The sequence below is a fragment of the Oreochromis niloticus genome, linkage group LG5, assembly GCF_001858045.2.
Source record: "Oreochromis niloticus isolate F11D_XX linkage group LG5, O_niloticus_UMD_NMBU, whole genome shotgun sequence".
Lineage (NCBI taxonomy): Eukaryota > Metazoa > Chordata > Actinopteri > Cichliformes > Cichlidae > Oreochromis > Oreochromis niloticus.
Genome location: NC_031970.2, coordinates 19,349,019 through 19,372,671, shown reverse-complemented (window position 1 = coordinate 19,372,671; position 23,653 = coordinate 19,349,019). Strand labels below are relative to the sequence as shown.

General features: G+C 37.7%; 1 protein-coding gene and 1 long non-coding RNA gene across 14 annotated transcripts in view; one reads left to right on the top strand and one right to left on the bottom strand.

The window, feature by feature from the left end:
• Positions 1-23,653, bottom strand: part of LOC109202267 (uncharacterized) — a 712,495-nt gene that overhangs the window by 369,356 nt on the left and 319,486 nt on the right. The gene's annotated exons all lie outside the window — the stretch shown is intronic.
• atp2b2 (ATPase plasma membrane Ca2+ transporting 2) overlaps positions 1-23,653 on the top strand; it is a 128,009-nt gene that overhangs the window by 72,360 nt on the left and 31,996 nt on the right. For 8 of the 13 annotated variants that reach the window (XM_025907250.1, XM_025907251.1, XM_013277074.3 and 5 more), the window contains 8 exons: positions 6,378-6,578; positions 10,391-10,648; positions 11,103-11,228; positions 13,041-13,166; positions 13,573-13,605; positions 15,587-15,679; positions 17,956-17,997; positions 21,628-21,792. In XM_025907250.1, the coding sequence (XP_025763035.1) occupies positions 6,378-6,578; positions 10,391-10,648; positions 11,103-11,228; positions 13,041-13,166; positions 13,573-13,605; positions 15,587-15,679; positions 17,956-17,997; positions 21,628-21,792 (1,044 nt within the window). The remainder of the gene's footprint in view (positions 1-6,377; positions 6,579-10,390; positions 10,649-11,102; positions 11,229-13,040; positions 13,167-13,572; positions 13,606-15,586; positions 15,680-17,955; positions 17,998-21,627; positions 21,793-23,653) is intronic. The other 5 variants (XM_019359304.2, XM_019359307.2, XM_025907252.1 and 2 more) reach the window with 4 other exon arrangements.

The following is a 23,653-nucleotide window of genomic DNA, read 5'->3' as shown; positions in this document are numbered from 1 at the left end:
AATCTGGAACAAAGAAGACCTGTTGCCACAGATTTTCAGTCCAGTTCTTGTGAAATTTGGCATACCTCAGTTTTTTCTCCTTTCGTTAACAATGGCTCCTTGACAGCCAGCTTTCCACTGAGACTCTTTCTGAGGAGACTTTGGTAAACAGTAAGATGGATAAACTGAAGGGACAGATGTTTTTCATATGTCAGCTTTTTGGGAATCACCTTGTTGGAGCAAATATACTATTTCATGCCTGTCAACCAGTATTTTCTTTGTTGTTATTGAAAATTAAACTAAAGAAGATATAATATATAAAGATATAATTTAAAGGTTGTACTTCTTATGTTTATCTGTTATATGTGGACACAATACTGCTTCACCCCTTCAGTTAAGTGCCTTTTTTAATGCTTGAGTGAGTCACAGGTCAGTGTTAAGTGGCCCAACAAACAAAAAAGATTAGTCTGAAAATAGCCAGCTGTAAGGACCGACATGAAAAATAATGAGAAAACAGTTAGTTTGCAAAGAAATTAATAAAAGCCCTGCAGAAAGCCTGAGTAACTATTGCTCTAGACCACTTTTAAAAAATTCCAAGAAAATCTGGCTTTTTGGGAGCAAAATATAAAGAAATAAGAGGTGGCTCTGAACTTCTGGACAGCACTACAGTGCGCTTATTATGCAAAAAGCATGGTTTTGCATAGTTTCAGTTTCCAGCCTATTATCTTTTAGCTGGGGCTGACCATAGGGGAACGAAAGATAAATGTATGCTTGTGCATGCACATGTAGTCACATATTAGAGTTTGTGAGACCTTGTGAATCCTCGTGAAATGAAAGAATTTTCATTCATGCTTACACACAGAGCATTATGTTTCCTTGCATCTCTGGCTTCTGAAAATATGTCTGATCATAATCTGGTCTGTGAGCAAAACTGTAAGATTGCATATGTGGTGCGTGGAGAACATGCCTCCTTCCATGGCCTCTTCACTCTGAATCTTGACACACCGTGGAGTCCCTAGAGAATCTGTGCACCCAAGCACTGATTAAATAGTCTATAAATCTAAGACAAAACAACTCTTTAAACTAGAGTATACTCATGTCCATCAAAGACTCTGTAGGATACCCAAAATATTCAGTCATACCATGTTTAAAAGAAGTGATTGAACGTATTCTCTTACTATATGTGGATACTGGGGAGCAGCATCTGCAGAGAATGAAAACGGTATTTTAGAAAAACCCATCCGCTTAAACATGTATGGGCATGAATGCATGCATACAGTAAAAGTATCAGACATGCTTTAAGCACTGTTTGTGGTGAATGGCAGAGTGTCCTCTTTGCTGGAAGCAGACACAGTTGGGGAGCAGCATGTGAGACATGGGTCAGCAGATCTAATTCAGGCTTTTGCTTACTTCTATCTCCTCACATTTATTTTATTTATTTATTTTTTTGCAGGACTCTCTGAGCTTTATTTTCAACAAAAAAGAAAACAGCTTGGCAGCATGTGTGCTGTGAGAAAATGCATCACCTTGGAAACTGAACTTTGATTAAATATACTATATATTAAACAATATCACTAAGCCATGAACCATTTGCATCAGTGTTTACACACAGACTAACTGATTCACAGTCAACTTTATTGGCCAAGTATACAAAGTATATTAAGCATACAAGAGATTTTTCGAGTAGCTCTCAGAGTATTTTAATACAGATGCGTGAATAAATTTTACATTTATTCACGCATCTGTATTAAAATACCTTTAAAATAAAATATCTTTATAAATTAAAGATATAGCGTAAAAGCAAGGACAAGTAAAAAATCATTCTAAATGATTATTGGAGGACAGAAAGGTGTTTCTTTTTTTTGCTTGTTACATATGTTTTTCTTCCATTTCTTGTAGTAATGTGTCCTTTTCTAGTATTCTCTTTATTTTACACTCCTACATTTGTCTGTCTCACATCCTCTCTGCAGCCACAATGCATCATTTATATCGTATTTTTACATGTCATAGTGTTTTCTTACAATATTTTATACCTGCCCATTTTATCCATGTTGCCTTTATTCTGCCTTTGCACACACAGTAACAAACCTCTTCTCCTTTATGGCATAAAATGATGTCATTATTATGGAGGTCATTCTCAAGGACACTGTGACACATTTCTCCATCAATCCCTCTTCTAATAAGAGCATGATAATTATCCACATTTTATCCACTGATGGGTTATTATTCATAGAGTTACTCCACATCCAGCCTAGTCGCCATCTCTCTGTTCTTCTTGTTCTCTTGTGCTCTGTGAGTCACACTTCAACCCCCCCCCTCCCGCCCCCCACCACACTCTATTTCCCTTTCAAAATGGTGAAAGCTGAAAATAAATGTTGAAGCTATTGATTTGCTTTTTTTTGGGGTGGCTGGGGGGATCAGCATTATCATCATCATCGAATTGCGTTGCCATGGTAACTTGTTTTGGACACTTTAGCGCACAGTGAAAGAGGGAAAAAAAGTTGAGGCAGACAAGTGTAAAAGGGGGGAGGGGGTGTGTGGAGGGGGGCTGCTGGGACCTGATGAAACACCTTAAAAAACAACCTTCAGCTCACTGTGTGTATTTTTAAAAAAAAAAAAACACCCTTTGTTTCCCGCACAATGCTGACGAGCCTACTTTTCAAGGACATTTAGAGGTCATCTCGTTATTTCGGTCTGCGCACACACAAATACGCAGGCAAGCATTCGCTTTAACACAAAACACACATACGAAGCGCACAAAAACTGACACCCACTTACTTATTCACACTTTCTCTGAGGTTGAGAGTTGCGGGTATTTCCACTCAACGAGTGGGATGCATAGTGTTTCCATGGAGATCTATTTTTAGTTGCTGACAAAAAAAGGGCAACTGTTAAAATATGCCATCATGTTCCCTCTGAGTGCAAAAAAAAATCTCATTTCGTTTCATGCAGGGTAGGTGGCATAAAGTTCCTTCGTTTTTTTTTTTTGCAGTTCCTTTTCCTGTCCCTTGTGATTTGGAATTCGGATGTTAGGCCGGTGCCATTTGCCAGTGTGGATTTTGATCTCAGATCCTGCTGCTTTTGACTGATAAATATATTTCCAGGCATTTAGTATACGAGAAGAGTCGTCAGGGAAAGGATAGAATTGATGCATTGCTAATTATCGTCACTGGGAACTAAAAAACTGCTTAAAAAGTTTTCTGACCACAATGAGCTGAAAATGTTTTTGGAGCCAAAATCTCCAAAAAGTTTGGACAGCTTATCTTAGCCCTAAACCAGAATACCAAGGAAAGTCATTACTGATAGCCTGTGATGCAGTCCTTTCCATGAGTAATAAAATAATCAAAACATTTGTCCCACTATTCCATCAGTATTGTAGACATAAAGTGACTTTATTTGTGTATCACTTTACACACAAAATAGTTCGGACAGTATTATAGGAGGAAACAGAAGAAGAATAACGAATAAAAAACATTGTAAAAATGAACACATGTTTATTTAACAAGTAAATGAAGAAAAAACAGACACATGATCAAACACAGCACATAGAGGTTATATAAAGATATCAGCTGTTAAACGGGAACCGCTTACGTTTGGCATAGCTACGGGCTAATGACTCTTTAGATAGCAGTGGAATTGGAAAATAGCGGAGGAAGAAGGGCTTTACAGTTTTAGAGGTAACACACTTTAATTCAATTCAATTCAATTTTATTTATATAGCTCCAAATCACAACAAAAGTCGCCTCAAGGCGCTTGGATACTTTAGTACTTAGTAGACAAACCCCCGTGTTTGGTACGAACAGTGAGGTGGTGTAGTGTTGGGGTGATGGAGACAGAAGGGCTACCGAAGTTATGAAGGCAGCAGAAAAATGAAAATGAAATGAAATCATCAATGACTTTCATAAAAGCAGAGAACTGTTTGACATTTGATTTAAATACCTTCGTAATTTATCAGAAAACAGATTCAAGTTGAGGACTAATAAGACGAGATTGATGCTAATGTAATGGACCTTCAGATGTGAAAAATGGTTTTTTTTGCCATTCATTCATGTTCTTTGCATACTGTTGACATTATAGCCTGTGAGCTTGTTGTGTTTGAGTTTCATTACTTGGTAATGAATGGTCACACAAAGACTCCTTTGCAATCAGTCTTGATCCTTTCTGAGAAAGTTGTGACTCATTTGTGTGTCACCACAGTTTAAACTGCCTCCACTGCCCGAGCAGTTAGGTAGACTGACAACACTGACATGGCAAGCAATATTTCATAAAATGCCAAATAGATCTTTTTCTGTAAGCAGTATTGCGATCAGTGATCCAGGAATGAAAGATAACTAAGCAGAGGCTTTTCCAGGAAACACTGAGTATTTAATGACTGGGCAGATTGATTACAGCGTAGCTTGCATTTCAAGGGCATTTAAGGAGAATGTAGTTTAAAGTTTTAACAAGGTTAAAGGTCATTTTAAACCAAAGTCACGTCACAAAGAATTTTGCCTAATACATAACAGGTCAGATATCATCTAAGTGAATCCTAGGATTAGTATATGCATCCATTGTTTTATCATATTTATTTAAAATATATATATCACTGCAGTATCAGCAGAAATCGACTTTTTTAAAAGATAGAAGGGGTTCATGTAAATATGTATTTATAAACAGCGTTTAGCTTTGTGTGTGTGTGTGTGTGTGTGTGTGTGTGTGTGTGTGTGTGTCTAACCAACTGGAACTGACTAAAGCCCTGTTATATGAGCTCTACTCTTACTGTTTGATATTGCAAGTAACTGCAGGATGCTTGGCCAAGCTTATTAACCACACACGCACACACACAAGCGCGCGCACACACACAAAGCTCAAGCAGTCGCTCAAGAGTCACGAGCTTATACTCACACACATGTGCACACACAAGCACATACACGTGCTTGTGTAAGATGTGAGGCAGGATGCTGTGGAGATCAATGGGTGTACATGCTAGGTTTTCTCAAGAGACAATTAAAAGGGAATAGATAATGAGGCTATTTATAGACTGATCTATTTGTAACCAGGGCATTCTCCATCGTAGGAGCTGGGAATTGTTCTCTTTCCTGCCTGCTCTCTTTCTGTTCCCATCTCCTGCCTCTCTCCTCCACCTCCGTTTTGTATATTTTTGCTCCTTTCTTTTTTTAACAGCTCTGTCATCATTTCTCGCTTCTCCTTTAGTGGATGACCACTTATTTTTCACAAATGTTAGTAATTTATCGCAGGGAATCTGTGCGCATTTACATGTGAAACATTGTCATGCAGCAGCAATGTTATCAGGTGCAATCCAGGGCCACTCCTGGGAAACCCAGTGACGCACTACGCATGACATAATGCTGTGGTAATGTCTGCATTTGTGGGGGAAAGAGACAGAGAGAGCAACCGTGAATACACACTGGGCTTATGTGCACACTCAGCAAACACCGAACAGCAGCCGGGTAGATTAATGCAGCTTGATGTAATGTCTGTAATAAATCAAATTTTATAGATGAACATTTATATATATATCAAGTTTAACATGTTATACACAAATTTGAAGGCCATTATGTAAGCGAAGAATGCTGGTAAGAGATACAAAATCCACCACAATGCTTTTTCTTTTTCAAATCATCCCCTGAATTTGATCCCCTCAAATCAATAAAACTGTACAGACCAAAACCTTTTTGCATAGATCTTAACCTTCTGTGATTCTATAATGTCCATATTATTAGCGCTGTAATGTTCAACTGTGGCTCTTGTCAAAGCATTGAAATTGTTGTAATTTGGGCTCGTGCATGAGAATCATTTTCTGGACTGTATTCTAAAAGTAAACTGCCTCAAGCAGCCAGTGAATTTCTTCACATAAAAGAGCAAAAGATATTTATGTGCAGTAGTTCATGGCGTACGAGGAGGTGGATGAGGTCAAAGCGTAAGGTCCTTATCTCCCGAGCAGAATTATATAAGGAATGCAGGCTGTAGTCCACCATGACTCAAACTGGTAATTAGAGATATTTTGTTTGTGGTGTTATGTTATGCTATTAAAAAAAGATTGCACATTTTCCCATATCTGTGTGGATTCCATCCAGGTACTCCTACTTCCTCCAGCAGTCCAGAGTCATGCAGTTAGTGGGGTTAGGTTAACTAGCGATTCTAAATTGCCCGTAGGTGTGAATGTGAATCGTTGTCTATCTCTCCGTGTTAGCGGTGCGACAGATTGGCAACCTATCCAGGATACTCTGCCTCTCGCTCTATGGCAGCTCGGATAGGCTCCAACCTCCCCACAACCCTAAATTGGATAAGCAAAATAAAATTGATGGATGCATGGATGGATGGATAAAACATCAATGCGACATTAACTCTTTATCTGCTTCTGTCTCCCTATCTATTTCTGTGTCTTCCACTTTCAGGTCTTGCAGGTGCCCAAACTGACCTGGACAAGAGGAAAGAAATATTTGGTAAAAACCTGATACCTCCAAAAAAGCCAAAAACCTTCCTGCAGCTGGTATGGGAGGCCCTGCAGGACGTTACCCTCATCATCTTGGAGATCGCTGCCCTGATCTCCCTGGGTCTCTCTTTCTACCACCCTCCCGGGGAGACCGGCGGAGAGTGTGAGTGAAACAGCTCCTGTGACTTTAAAGTCTGTACATTTTTTCTCTGCGCCATTATCTCTGGTATCTTCTCTGTTGCGGGGAATCGAAGTGGGGCTGTAATTGTGCTGGCCCACTGGCATCACTTCCTCTGACCTGAGTCGCCCGGGCTAACGTGCTTACACCTACATGTTTGCACACACACTTTTAATTGGCGAGGCTGGTCACACTTTGTTTGTGGCCTTGCCTCAAGAGGTCAAGTGACTCACCGAGCATAGGGCTCATTTTTGGTTGTGCATGTGTGTGTGCTCGTTTGTGCAGATTATGACTGTGTTAAATGTGTGTAAGAAAGGTACTGGGAAGGTTAATGAAGTGTTGAGTAGAGAAATAACCTTGAGCTCCCAGGGCCCATACATCAGCCTTGTGAGCCATGAAACAGGAAATGAAGACAGAGACCATAACGAGGTGCTGAGTCAGCTACATCAGTCATTGCGCTCTGCCTTATCACAGTAATGGAATTCAGTTACCCTGCCAAAGGGACAAGTCATCATTTAAGGGGGTTTAAAAAGTCTCATCAGGCTGGAAACATTAGTGAATGAAGTGGTTACCATTGCATTAGTTGGATGTGTTTATTTAGTAATTTCACAGTTAATCCATGTTTAGTTGTTTCAGCGTAGCAAAGAATACATGATTTACTAGCTCATTCAAATAATTTCACTATAAACTTGCCTAATTGGAATCTGATCATCAGTTATGATGTCAAGACACTTGCTTCTGTTCTTTGCGTCGTTTTAGCTTCTTAGCTTTATGAAATAAAGCAAAGAAATGCCGAGGGTATCATAATGCTAATAACTGCACTATCTGCAGATACATTATCAAGCTTCTCTTTAACCGGCAGCAGAATAGGTGCCAGTGTGCGAGTCTCTTTTCACAGATGATATGAATATGTATGGATGTAAATCAGGGACCTAAACTGTTATATTAATAGAAGCCAGTACCAGGGCGATTGAGATAGATATGAATTCAAAGCATTTTGTCTCACCTAATTCAGAGAAATCCCAAATGAATGTGTGTTTGTGTGTTACAGACAAAGGCAAAGATGGACGTAAGGTCATAGAAATGGAAGGATACTTAGAGATTCAGAGAGGCATACAATGTGTGATCTCTAACAAAATTTGAGAACAAAAACAAGAATGATAATAATGAAAGAATAGTCCACAGAAATGGTTTGGATTGATGCAATAATTTCTTTCTTTTTTTCAAATTTGACCAAATACAATGACAGAAATGCTACGTATGAATTAAATTAATGCAGTAAAGTGGATTTTAAAACAAAAGAAAAAATATTAAATATATGTGATAAGCAAATATTGCATTTGCCCACCTATACATTTGTCCATATACATATACCAAAACAAAGAAAGTCTGACGACAAGAAAACATATTTATGGCGTGTGTGTGTTTGTGTGTTGGGGGACTAATACGACCCCCCAATCTGATCACACACCATCAGCCCACACATCTCTCCCTGCTCATTTACAGTTTTTTATAAATAGATCAAAAAAGCTCAACAGTCCAGAAATAGAAGCTGGTGGGATGACTTAATGCTCATTTCCATATGAAAAAGATTCACTGCAGTTGAATCAGAAGGCTCATTATTATGTCTAAGCACATAAGATGCAATATAGGAAAACTTTGAAAGACCCATATAGAAATCAGCATGATTAAGCAAAATGTGGAAGTGCCTTTGGAGCATATAGAAATCCATCCATTCATCCATTTTCTTAACCACTTACTCAACCGGAGTTCATTATAATAGTAATAAGGCAAGAAGCAGAGTACACCCCGTGCAGGTCGCTAGTCTGTCACAGGTTTCTGCACATTTATTTATTCAGGTCCATGACAAGGTCAGCTGCAGTAGACGCAATATTTTGCTCTTCGTCTTTTTCAGATGCTTTAGTGTTTTGCTGCTTTAGTGTGTGAAGAAACTTCATTTCAGAACCATGGACAGCTACTCACTGACTGTGTTACCATCAGTGTCTTGCAGGATAGACCGAACTCAGTATGACCACAGTTACAAAAGAAGAAAAGGGAAGGAAAACTACTGCAGGACTATTTGATGATTTAAAATGTTCTTTAAAAATAACAAAATACTATTGAATTGCTTTAGATCAGATCAGTTTTTTTTATTCATTTTGTTCTTAAAAGCTTTATTGGGTACTTTTTTGTTTGCCTAACACACCCATGTCAAAATATGCACACTGTTGCATTCATAAGTATCAAGCTGTGTCTCACAAAAAGAAAACATAGAAATTTGAGTATTTTTTGTGAGGGGGGATTTGTCCCTGCTAAACTACATAAAACTAAATACCATGTTTGTCTAGATTTGTTGATCGTAGCGAGTACATAGTGTACGTTTTTGTACGTTTTTGTGCGTACTGATGGAGTACAGATCAAGGAGGCTATAATCTGTTAATTAATGCAGTGTATCTACTTAATGAACATCATATTGATTGGAGTCACTATGTTGCATACTAGTTGGTCCAAATTGCTTCTTGGAGTCTGGTTTTTGGTTAAAGCACATCCTGCATATGTAATGTCTGTAACATGGGGTTTCTGCTCATTCCCTTGTGAGCTGCAAGTGTTTTACAGTGCAAAGCAAATCGCTCCGCTGTGGGCTTTTGAAGTCCGCTAGCCAGGAGTGTGCAGCTCAATAGCTCCGAGAGAATTACATGAAGCTGCACAAGGAGGGCTGGGAATAGGCCTTGTTTCATTCCCATATATACCCCAATCTGTCAGTGCACAGCCAGTAGAATGCAGAGCCTCGTTTGAAGTAGAACAAATATATCAAGAGAAAGAAGACGTAAATACACCTAAGGTTTTTTCAAAGAGAGTTCATGTAATTTCACAGTCTTTGCTCATATTGCACATATAAATAATTTCCATAAGCAAGTTCATAAGGAATATATTATTAAATGAATCTAAAATATTACGACATCTGACCTTGTCACTGCCCACACTCTAGCATCAACCTGAAATCAAGAGAGCATTTTGGATGACAATACAAGCTTCCCCCTAAAAGAGAAGACATATTTAGAGCCTACATTTGAATGCTGTTGCTCGGGCTAAGCCTGTGAGATGCTGTCATCAGTCGTGTGAGGAATAATTGGCTATAGTTTTCAGGACTGCAGTGTGTGCAGACAGGCATCAAAGAGCGTTATGCATTTTTTTAGGAAGCTCCAACACTGAATAATATTGGACAAGAAATTTTTAGATTGCAGTATTTTCACAGATCAAATACTCCAAATTTTCATAAGGGCTGTTAATAAGTTAATTTTTTAATAAGTTAATTGCTAAGGACTGTATACCCTTACTCCATTTTAGTGTGAAGGGAAGTTGAGTTGAGTTCCCAGAACTTGCTCACATTGAGGCTCAGCATAATTTATATGCACTGCAATTGCACAGACATTACACACACAGTCACAGCTGTGTTTATGTGCAGCTTCTCTGTTTCCAGTTTGAGCTTTGATTACATCTCTTTGTATATTTTTCTGAAGTGTTCATTAGCAGTAAATGTAAATACCTATGTATGAAATTGTTGATTTGATTTGTGTGAACAGAGTACTTCAGCATTTATCCATGTACGAAAACGCAGTGTGCTTACATATATATATATATATATATTTACACACACACACACATATATATATGTGTGTGTGTGTGTGTGTGTGTGTGTGTGTGTGTGTGTGTGTGTGTGTTTGTGTAAATATACTGTATCTAATATACTTTACTTGACTATGCTTCTCTTTTCTGTCACTGTTCTGAAATTGCAGCCTGTGGTGCAGCAGCAGGCGGAGTGGAAGATGAGGGTGAGGCGGATGCTGGCTGGATTGAGGGTGCCGCCATCCTGTTGTCTGTAGTGTGTGTGGTGCTGGTGACGGCCTTCAATGACTGGTCAAAGGAGAAGCAGTTTCGTGGGCTGCAGAGCCGCATTGAGCAGGAGCAGAAATTCCAGGTGGTCCGTGGTAGCCAGGTCATCCAGCTGCCCGTGGCTGACATAGTGGTGGGGGATATCGCACAGATCAAATATGGTAGGTGCAACAAAACTGTCAAGATTACAAAGATTAATTATGATTATGGACCAAAACTGATCAAACTTCCTAGAATATTTTGATTAGTTTGGCTTCGTTGGACGTGCTTACTGGCTACCACAGCTGGCTCGCTTATTGTTCTGTGTAAAGTAATTTTCGAGGTTCATAAGCTGAAAATAGACTACAGCCTCATTTCCAAAAGGGGATTAAAGTTGTGAAGTCCACCTTAAGCAATTAAACATAGTTAAGCTACATTCACGCAATTAATTAGCTGCAGACTGGCCCCATGCATGCTGAGCAACACATGCACATCTTCAAATTCCATAATGTGAGTGACAACAGTCAGTAATGCCTCACAATGGTGCAGAATAAATGTGGTTATCCTGAGTGAGCCTGGTTTTTTTTAGTACTTTGTAAATCTCAGAAAGCAACAAAGCCTCTTTCATTGTTGCAGGTGATCTGCTTCCTGCTGATGGAGTGTTGATCCAGGGTAATGACCTGAAGATTGATGAGTCATCACTGACCGGAGAGTCTGACCACGTCAAGAAGTCTGCAGATAAGGACCCAATGCTGCTGTCTGGTATGGATTCAGTTTACTGTAGTTTATGAATGTTATATAGTGTTTGTAACAGCCATTTTCCCCTGCATGTTGTTTGGAAAAATAAAAAAATAGACAAGTCTGGTGTGTTTTTTCTGCCAGTGACAGCTTGAAAAACATTGTTTTTAGTCAAATGTTTCTCTTTACCTATTTTGCTTTTTGCTGCAGCAGAAACACAAGCAGGGTTATTGGACTGCAGGATTATTAGAATTTAAGAATATTCCTGATAAGAGAAATGTGGGATAATCGGATCATATTAGTATGTTTTGCTGCAGATAATTAGCTGTGTGACTTTTTGCTGCCTTCTTTAATTACCCTCATATTCACCTACACCATCTTATTTTCCCCAAGGTTAATGATGTTTTGTGTGCAAATACAAGTCTGGCACATTATTAGTGTGTTAAACTCTCCACTCTAGCACAATTTATATAAAATGAAAGAGTTTAAATTATTACTTGTGATTTTTGATGGACCTTGTCTTTAAGATGTTTGAGATTTTTAGTCCCTTTGACACATTAGTCCCCCTTTTTTTTAGGTCAGTGAAGCCACTGATGTAAATTTGGAATCAATATGCACTTTTTCCTGGCTTCTTACTTTACTTGTGATCGATGAAAGCCAGCTTTGTGTTCTGGTTTGATTCTTGTTGCTTGTTAATATGTGTGATGTCACTGTCATGCATAAATGAGCAGCAGTGACAGAAGACCATAGGTGGCTGCACAGCATGGCGATTCAGAAAAGCATGTGGACAGTTCCTTAACAGCGACATGTCCATCATGTTTTATTACATGAATCAAAGGCCTGACATCAGCTACACTGATATATAAGCCATTCTAAAGTAACAGTATAGGTAACGCAACAGGAGAGTGCTGTGTGACACAGCCTCCTCTAATCACAACAACCAATTTGCCATCCTGCTGTAACGCTACTCATCAATCACATCAGTGTTTTCCTCCTTCTGAATCCCTCCAACACAAAGTAAATAAATAAAAAATAAATAAAAAAACAAAAGAAGAGACAAGCTGCAGCCTTGTGGTCCTGACAAACTTCACCACACATGATCCTTTCCTCTTACCCTTAACTAGATTTGAGCCCACTGGATATAATGAGAAGGATCAATCTTGAGTCAGGAAACATGACACACCCGCTATGAAACATGTCACACTCCATACTGGCTAGCTATGGACAATAGATTAAAATATTAAATAGAAGCAGGACATAATGTTACCCTCACCATAACCAAATGTAACCTTTAAAGCATGCCTTCACCTTACTTGCTATCCAGTGCATCAAGACTCCCATTTTACCCTACTGAGTGCACTTGTCACTGTTAACAGTCTAACTCTAAAAAATAAAAAAAAATACCAAATACCCAATCTGGACAGTTCCCATTGGGTCTCAAGATTGCAATATCAATCAATGTATTCCTATTTTGCTCTCTATGCACTCTTCACATGGATACAGCTAAGCCCACTGTAACAAGATTAGCCTGTATTACTCTGTATATAAATGGAAGCCAGACAGCGTCTGCTGCTATAACCTTTCTCCTAGTCTTCAGGTTCTGCATATTCATTGATAGATATGATTTTATTAAGACTGGGACATAACAAGATCAACCAACCAGTTTGTAAAGTGCTTTAACGTTATTGATTGAGCAAGTTAGTCGCATAAGGCTTTGTAATAGGAACGAGCTGTTATAGAAATTAACAGTCAACTTTTGCTAGAAAAGCTCTAAAAAGTAACAAAAGTGTTTATCTTTTTTTAAGTTAAGTATGCATATTGCTGCACTTTCTTTAGGGACCCATGTGATGGAGGGCTCGGGGCGCATGGTGGTGACGGCTGTCGGTGTCAACTCTCAGACTGGAATCATCTTTACACTGCTGGGGGCTGGCGTGGAGGAAGAGGAGAAAAAGGAGAAGAAAGGTAAGATAATTTGATCCTTATATAATCTTCTTATATATAACCTGCTCCATACTCAGGAGTACTGAGTAATTTGTTTTTGTGTCAGTGTTGCCCAGCAACATACCTCTGAAAACAAGCTTCTCTCATTTCATTACCTTATGTTCTCAAAGTCTGTATACCTCATTGCGCAATGTCAGTGTTTTAACTGTCTTTGTAAACAGAGGGGTTCTAAAGAATGAACTCACAAATGGACAAATGTCCACCTTTTGTAGGTGTTTGTAGTACAGTATTCAACACTAAGTGAATGTGTATAGATACTGTATGATATCAGTATTGGTGGCTCAGTAATCAGCTGCAGTATGCAGGTTCTGTGGGTTCAGGTGCATCATTGTCCTTACTCTCTTATCGTTCCAAATTCGCCTCGAAGGAGGGGCAGTGGAAGACGGACACCAGAATACAGGTAGAGTATCACCTTTCTCTGACCCCTGGGAGTGGTACAGTACTTGAACCTTTTGATCTTTAACCCTTAATGCTTACCAGTAAACCACTGTTGCTAGACTACCCTTTTCTGTAAAAAAGCAACCTTGCTTCAGTTAAACTCCTCACTTAAAAAGAGAAGCGTCATAATCACAACACTGCATCTTTTTAAGTGTTGATAGATAACACATTTCACAATGCATAATCCTCTCCTCATATAACAGGCTCTGCACTCATCAGACTAACTAGCTAGCATCCAACATAAGCCCTGCTTCATAGACGTGTTGAATGCCATGAATAAGAGCAGGCTTTCAGACTCATCTCATTGCTGTATTACAGAACAATGATATGAGAGCAACAGCCTTGTGGGTGCACAACACATGTACCAGCAATAGGGTGTAAACTAGTTAGTACAAGCTTGTATAAGATGTACTCTTTTACATCTTAATATGTATATGTGCACAGTTTATCCTTTTAGTAGTGTCTTTGCTACCACTTCTGTATTTTCATTAAATTAAAAATAGCTTGCATGGAAACATGAAGTGATATTATAAAAAGGTAAAGATTTAACATGTTATCCCCCAAGATCATCCCTCAAGCTGAAATCTAATGCTGTATGTCTTTTTAGTGTGATTTTTATAATAACTACAGTTCTTCAACAACAATACGGTTTTAGGTGCATTGCTGCTATAATAAATATTTATTTACTTTTTTGTTTTTATAGATCTAATTTGATTGGCTAAACCAGGGGAAAAATTCTTCTATGATGATTCAAAATGAATAATAATTACTGATCAACAATGATAATTTGACAATTTCATGATCAAAATCATACCAAAATGTTGCCACACATTTGAATATCCTTTTGCATTTAGCAATTGATTCACATTTGGTCTAAATAGTACAGCTCTGACAAGTTAGGATTAAGACTTTTTAAAGAATCATATTGGCCAGATGTTGGATGAGATGGATTTGCTGTGAAAATTTGAGACCAGAATCACAGAAGTCCTGTGTTTTTAACTGAGATGACTGAAAAATTAAGTTATAATGAAACTGACAAACATTTATGCACCACGCTTTGTTTTAATTTTGCACCTTTGGGATGCTGAAACCAAAAGGACACTAAAACATAATAAAAATGTCCCAAACTGATACCTTACTATGTTTCCTGTTAACGATCATTAGTCTCTTCACTTAACTGGCTGGCACATGTGTGTTTCACTGGCTAATGAGGTGGATCCCTCTTATTTTTTGTTTAGTTTGGACTGGGGAGTTTGACTTTAGTTTTAATTTTAAAATTTTTTGGCTCAAATTATGATTTCTGTTTTGCTAAACGATATTACACGAATAACATGGTTTTGATAAAAGTTAATATCGCTAAAGATTGGGGGCACAATTGACAATACATGAAATCTGATGGGTAAAATGCATTATAGTTACTGCCATTTAAAATACTTCCATCTCTCTCTCACACACACACACACACACACACACACACACACACACACATATATATCTATATATAGATATATATAGGAAGCACAGAAACAAACAGGTGTCTAAATTTGTCTGACAACTGACTTACTTCTAACGTAGCTGTGGTTTCATGTTTTATTTTATTGTTTCCCCCAATGTTATGTTCAGATTTCATGTTTCATGTCCGTCCACTGTTATACTTGTCTTATTATTAACATTTGATAAACATTTTCTATCAAATCTAACATTAGCTAAATACATAATAATAATAAAAACATTTGCAAATGCATTTTTTTCCCACAACAATCACACGGTCTTCACACAGTCTACATATGATGAATCTCTTAAATGTGCTATAACCATGTTATTTCTGTTCACTGTCTTGGGTGTGCACGTGTGTGGGTGTGTTTGTGTGTGGGCGTGCGTGTGTGTGTGGGTGTGTGTGTGTTTTTGTTCATTCATGTTTGGCCCTTATTGTTACTGGCTAGACTGCTCCCATCCCCCTATCCACCCCATCGCAACTATAGCCACGGATGGGGCTGCAGGCATTAATGCCCCTGGCAGTGCCAGCCTAATTAATGGTAGGTCGATAAAACCTCTGATCTCTGATCTTTCTCTTGTGACTTTTGACCCCTCCTACCTTCTTCATTCTCCAACTGCCTCCTCCTACCGTGGGTGCTCATCTTTTGCTTTTTCTCTCTGTTGTTTTCTACCTTTTTCGTATACATGCTATCAGTGCATGCCATTATTATCTGTAGAAATTGTGTTTCTTGTTCTTCTCTATATGCTGTTGTTTGTCTTGTAAGAGTTTTAATGAATATAGCCATCATGGAAACATTTCTAACGTTTTTCCTCTGCATGAATCTTTAAATCAAGACTAAAATAAATAAAAGTCCCCAGGTCCATGGGTCTCTATAATGTTGAAAAGCGAGGCAGATCTATTAAGCCTTTTTATATTGTCAGGAATAACAAGAATAACATAAAAAGTGACTTCATTCCGTTTCTCACTCAGAATCTGGTAAGAAAAAGACATATAACATATAACCCCTGCAGTGTTGTTGCTACATATGAGTTTTTGAACGATTTGGCCAGGATTTACAAGGTACAGCAAGCTTACAAGGTACTTTTTTATTTTCAGACATAGCCACACTAGTCTTTTTCCTATTTTATAGTCTAACTGACCTCTTGGCAATAAAATGGTGCATTTGGATATTTTCCATATTTGGAGCCCTTTCTTTAAACTGTACTCTTATTTTCCTTCGTAGTTCAAATTTGATTTAGTTGTTGAGATTTGGGAAAAAAACACAGGTTGATGACTGGTAGAAAAATCTTACAGTAGGTCCAACCCCCTTTAGTCTGATGTCCCCTGAGGTCGCTTAGTGCAAATCCTGTACTTCTGTGTTAGCTGGACACAATGCAAAAAGATTAACTTCATTGTGGCACTGGGTTCTCTCTTATCTGTTTCCCCTTGGAGAGCAGCCCCAGTGTGTTTGTACCCAAGGCAGGAGTGGTAAGATTTGTGCTGTAATGGTGACCTTGTGCTATCCTGGGCTGGAACAAAGCAATTTGTCATCTTCAGCTTTATTGTGACTCCAGGGAAACTGGCTAAAGTGGAAGTGAAGGTGAAATGAACCAGCTCTGGTCTGATGGTCTTACAGCTCTACCTGAACAATTTGTGACATTTATGTACAAATCCCTGAAAGACAGATTTGGTCAACTTTCTGGCCTGCCTTCCGCTGACTCCAAAAATAATGGGATCAAAGCTGCAGTACAAAATAAAATGCTTCTTCTTCTTTTGGTACACTGTGTATCTATTTTGCTTGAAAGTGCAAGACGCTTTACTAGATGCTTAGTCTTATCTTTCACCGGCTGCAAGATAATATATATTTTTACTTCTAACGAGGTCTTTCACAGCTCAATTAGACTACCCCCAAGTTGACTGTATAACTTAAAACAGTAATGTGCACATTTAAATTAAGTTAACTTCTTTTGAGAAGAATCCAACAGCATAATAAATTCATTGTCTCCAAACTTATTTCAATTTTCTTCCAGTTGTTCTTATGTAACTTCACCATGTGGGAGGCTTTCCCTTCAGGCTCTCTCTCTTTCTCTCTCTGTATTGTTCACATTTCCAGTCTGCTTCCCTTTAAGTGTGTGATCGTGTGATCTTGCATGCCTGAACTTTCCTCTTATGCATGCTGTCTCTTGTTTGTGTGTACTGTACATGTGCTTTTGGTGTACCTTCTCTCACTGTCAGTGTTTGGTGTAATGCCTTATCTGCTATTTGTCTTATATCTCATTTGATAACCCGACAATTTGATTCATATTGTTGCTAATGTTGCGTGGAATTGCCTGTGCTCACAGTGTGAGTATGTCATTCAAAACAATACAAAGAAAATGAAGAGATTTTTTAAAAAGTGCAATTTTAAATGTGAATTTTACATCACACTTAATATACTTTGAAGAATTTCTTTTTTTTAATTTTAGAAAGGCCCGTTAATTGATTTTAATTACCTAATTAATTTCTTATGCAATGAAATAAAGTGTATCAAAACAATGTTTTCTCCCATTTTCCAATAGTCTACACAGCAGTATGTCTGTGATCTGTTAGAATAACCCATTTAGTACATTTTACTCTTTCTAACTCCTTGTCAGCTGTTGTAGCTACTAGTTGCATCACTTGCTTATCACAAGCCTTTCTATGTGACTGTCACAGAGATGTATTAAAAGTCATTTTCCTGTCTCCCTGTTTGTGAATTTTGGTTCTCATTGTTTGTGCTGTCTCTGTGGTGATAATTTGTTGACCTGTCTGCCTTGGTTATTTTTGTTGTTGTTGTCTTGTATGTCTCCATCATAGGTAAAATGCAAGATGGCAATATGGAGAGCAACCAGATTAAAGGTAACCAAACCATATCTTTCACTCTCTCCTCCTCCTCCCCCTCCTCCTCCTTCCTTTTCCTCTTCTCATCTCTTCCCTTTTATGGTGTGTAGCGTAAGCTCTGGGTCAAATGCAGGTTACTTTATTTTTATCAGCCCACATTGTTCTTAATAACGGTCTCTCTAAGCGTTGTGCAGTGCTAATTCAGACTGGATTCTGGTCATTTTTGTGACTGAAGTCTATTGCAGGCTGAAGCCAATCCCAGACACTGTATGTGTTGGAAGGAATTAGACCTTTTATTTGACCCAGGTTTTACCCACAGTCAAATTAATTTAGACAGCCCGCTCTTTCCCACTGTCTGTCACTGCTGTGTTGTCCCTGGTCTGTTGTTCTGTTCTTCTTGTTGTTTTGTTGGCTCATCTTGGTCTTTCTCAGAAAACAGTAACCTGTCCCTCAACTATCCCCTGTCAGCCTTAGCCAAGTTGCCTTTTATCCAGGAACACCGACAAGTGTCCTCTCTATAATAAAGTTATATACCCGTTCCTCTAAAGTTTGCCTTACAGAATTTGATTTAAATTGGTGTCAGATTAAAGGGATCCTCTTTCATTTTTATTTTTTTTTGTGGTCTCTGTAGGGGTGTGGGTAATGCTGATTTATATTATATCAGGTTAGACTTTGGAAAGAAAGCACATAACACAAACACCATAGGGATTTCTTCAAATAGTGCAATGTGGCCGACAGTCACAAACCACTAGGCAATTAAATTCTCAAAAATATTAAACAAAAAACAAGCTGCTACTGTTCTCAGATTTTTCATACAAAGGTTTCATTAGAGGTATGTTAACCTTAGCTCTGCTGATTGATTTAGTAATGATGTAGTAGCTGCTTGTCACATGCTTATTTGATCCTATCAATAAAGGTGTGACAACATACAATAGAAATGATTAATTATTACATTGTTAATCTTTGTTAATCTTTCCATAAATATAAAAATTATGTAGAAAATAACTCAAAGAAGACTGTTTCATGAGTAAACAAGAAGCATTCAGAGAGTACAAACCAATGCCAAGCCAGCTCACACTAGGCAGTGTTCATGTTTAAGAAAGCAGTCTTTTATTTTACATATATTCCATTTGCTTTCTTTGTTCTTTTTAAACTTACTTCAAGAAGTTTGTAGTGCAGTAAAAATAATGTATTTTGGGCTATCTTAATCTTAACGTGATATTTAGAATCCCAATGTAACAGTATAATTTAAGGCAGTAAAATTTTAAGCATATTTTTAAAGATCAAAGACATTTTATGAAAGAATGACCTTTTTTGACCTTGAAGACGAGGTCAGAGGTCCTGAAGTATTGTGATTTTAGAATCCTCATATATCATTACTTATATGTTGTCAGTGAAAACAATGGCAGTAAGAAAGATGGTTTTTATTAGCTCTTCATAGGATTATTGTCACTTTGACCTTCAGATCAATCTATTGACCTTGAAGTAAAGGTCAGAGTTGAAATGTGACATGATATATTAAATCTTGATATTGTGCTTTCTACATGTTGATATGCACACCACACTTGTAAGAGTCATAGTTTCTAAGTTATAATGTTTTTAGTCAGTTTTCGACCAATAAATCATTAAGCTGACCTTGAAGACTTTGGTGGATGTAAGCCAAATTGTAATGGATTGTTAACATGACCTTACTCTATACCCCTTAATGTAAGCATTTATTAGTGAAGGCGACGCGCATATTATATTCTATTTTATATTTCTTGACAGTATGGGTATCTGCAAGCCTTGATGTCATGGCAAATATAATAAAAGCATGGTTATATAGAATAACAGACACAAGCTGAAGAAAATCCATATCTCCAAAGAATAGGCACAAATTAATACTTTCCTATAGTAAAACTGTGGGATGTGGTATGATTACGATGATAATCACTGCTAGAACGCTATTTAAAGAACAAACAGTCTCTTTCAGAAGATGAACTTTAGTCAAGAGTGTGTTTTAATTTTAAGTAATGCTCTTCTCCTGAATCCACCTGGATACGGGCGATATACTCTGTCTTGTGTCGAGGGGGTGAAAAAAACAAAATGCGCAACTGGAGAGTATGACAAATGCTCAACATTAAAAGGTTTTTCATGACCATCAAACAAATGCCTCATTGTGATTGGGAAACTGGGCTGAAATGATTCTTGGTAATGGCTTACATTAACAGAGAGCTTCACTTAATGTGTCTTTTCAAGGGGAGAGCACAAGAGATGGAGTAAGGTAATTGTGGACTGGTTTTACTGCCTAAGAGTTTTTTTTCTTTTTTCCCCCCACACAGGACTTTGCATTTATCAAATCATAAAATTTCATAAAGTAAAATATCAAATACCCTCTAAGTGAGAGTAGGAATTGCATATATATATTTTACATGGGCCAAAATATGTCTTAGACAACAGTCTTTAACAGCCCCTTTGAGTTGAATTCCTTTTACTTTCATTGTGTTATCTTTGTGTTCCAGTCTACTCCATATGCTTTATTTCAGTTAAATGTATAGTCCTACTGATTATACCATCTTACATGATTATTAAAAACACACTTTTCAAAATTTCAGATACGTTTAAGTGATTATTTTGCTAGAAAAGACCCTTTTTTCACCGGATTTCAACACTACTGCCAACTATCATGAGTTAGTACGTCACTCAACTGAATAGGCCTAAGATATATTTCTGGCAATCAAGTTCATCATATCATTAGGAGCTTGTCTACAAATTGTTCTCAGTGGGGGGAAACAAAGAAAACATAATTAAAGACTTGAGGAACGTGAATGTTTGGCAGTTTTATGCCCATTTTGTAGATGAAAGTCTTTTACACTGAGTTTGAATTGTTCACATTACCTGAAACAACAACCCAAATATGAGCAATTACAGTTCAGCCTGAGAAACAATCACTGTAATATCTGAAAATAAGTTTTTCTATCATTTTATGAAGCTATCAAAAATCATGATTTTAGATTTAATTCATTTTGTTTGCATGGTGCGAAGGCAAAGACTTTTTATTTATCACACTTACACTGAATTAAACCTTCAGAGAGTTTTACGCTAAAAAGAAGATATTTACTTCTCATATTTATGTAGTTTATCTTTTACTTTTTTGTTGACTTTAAATTGTGCTCTTTCTCACTATGTTATATGTAATTTTTTGTTTGTTTTCTGGTTATTTTGTATTTTTATATACAGTACAGGAAGTGTAATTTTCATTTGGTATAAATGATCCTGAAATGATCAGCAGACTTCTAAATACTCTGAAGGTATAGATTTTAAGATAGTTAATGTATGAATAATTTATGGTAAATGCGTTTTTTTTGATGATGGCGAGAATCAGTGTGTCTCTTATACTATGGTATATGCTATAAAAGTGCACCATGTTTTAGTTTTCTTACACATCATACAGTAAGATGGTCAGAGCCAAGCAAAATGTCATTGGATGTAGTTATTTTTTCTTGGTTTTAAGTCTAAACTGTTTGCCAGTGCCGAATGGTACTGGTGCGAGTAGCACACTTGGGTGTTAAGTGAAGTCCCTCTTCCTCCTCATTTTATTGGTCTAATCTCCTTATCTAACACTGGTGCTGTCTGTTTTTTGTTGTTTTTTTATTGTGGTGTTTACAGTGAAGAAGCAGGATGGAGCAGCTGCCATGGAGATGCAGCCTCTAAAGAGTGCTGAAGGCGGAGAGGCTGACGAGAAAGAGAGGAAGAAAGTGTCAGCTCCGAAGAAAGAGAAGTCTGTGCTGCAAGGGAAGCTGACCAAACTGGCTGTCCAGATTGGCAAAGCAGGTACAACAAATTGCACACAGACAAGTCTATCACTCAGTCACGCAGATAGATCGGGGGAAAGAAGAGGCACTAAACCATCATCCTGTCCATCAAAGTTGCACAGATAAGACTGCTTTTTATTTGTTTGAAGCAATCAAAGGAGTTTAGAAGAAACTTGAACTGAATTACAGAGCTCTGGAAGAGTGTGTTCAGTGTTTTGTTTTTCCCCTCTGCCCTTGCGAAACTGCTGAATCATTGTACTAGGAGAAACAGAGATTTTGTCATGCAGGTCGCCCAGTTTTGCAATGTTACGCACAATATCATAAAATGTTGTTTCTAATATAATTTAGGGTAGGGTTTAGGCCACTGAGGAGTTGATGTGAAGCACATTTGCAGCATGTGAGTCCTTTCAAATGAAGGTAACACATCGAGAGAACAGGACCAGTGTGAATATTGTAATTTGCTTTTCTTAATCTGCCACTTTTTCTCAGAAATTTGTAACCTTTAGTGCACCAAATAATACCTGTTTTTAAAAAACTGTTTGATTTTTCCCTCAGTTTAAGTACTCCCAGACATTCGTATACCACGACAGTCCTGCTTGGGTAACAAGTAACTGCAGAAATGTTTTCGTTCCAGCTTCATCAAAATAAGTGAAATTTCCCTTTACATTTCAAAAAGGCCAGCCATTTTGAGTAAGGGATTCAAATCTATTACTGCCTGCAGTGCAAAGATAATCCACAAGTGGGCAGATTGTTTACTAGATTTTTAGGGAAGTATTAATTATGTTGATAACATACAGGCCTCAAAAGCTTGAGTGTACAAATGGTGCTTCTGTCCTTAAAAGCTGTTTAGGAAGTTAAGTAAACAGAGCTTCCAGTGTGTTCTAGTTCTTATTTCTCCTTGTAAAGAGTTGAAGGTTTTACAGCTTCAAGAAGTCCCTGTTTCTACAGTGTGCTGTTACATCAAACTGTTGGCCTGAGTGATGGAATGAGGACATGGTGTCAGAACAGTGAAATACCAAGGATGGATTAGCATACAAGCAGTGCTTGTAAGATCATATGGCATTTTTGGGAAAATATTGGAACTTCAGCATCTGTGTGTCTTAAAAAGCCACACCCAAAATGTAGCTATCAGCTTGCTATTCTTTAGCAAGCTGAGAAAGAATAAAGACTGCAAATAGTTGTTTTTATTAACATTTAACTTCAAAATTAGACAGTTATGGTCATTAAAACATGCCCAAAGTTTATAATAATGAGATAAGCATGTAAGCATATATAAATATGTGAGCCAAATGCACAGCCTTCAGAATATAGAAAATGATCCAATGCTCTTAATTATGTTTGTGACAAAACTGTGTTTTTCTTGATCAATTTATGTATATGTTCTTGCATGACAAGCAGTATTAGAATTAGTATTAGTACATTAAAAGCTTTAAATGTACTCCAACATACAGTCAGTTATGGATGGAGATAAACAGTTTACAGGAATACAGTTTTACCAGCTATGATACCATCAGTGTTTCTGACAGCATACATTTTCCACTTCAGTAAGCTTTTCAGCACATGCCTATTAAAAGGGGCCCATTTTGATAAAGATATATTAGACATATCAGTCATGAAAATATTATGTCAGCCCAAGCAGGAAATGAGGACAACGGAGTCATCCAACTGTTTTTATTTATTTCATTAAATGTTTATGCTGACAAACTGGGCATACCACCCCTCAGTATGATTCCCAGTATTGACCAATCATAAGAAAATGTTCTTTTAGGAATGGAGGAATTAAAGAACCAGTAGCCAAGGCTAGGCTGGAGGGCTGAAGGACTGCACGATACTCAAAAAATGTTCTCGACCCTCATGAATATGAAGCAATAAGTTTGAGT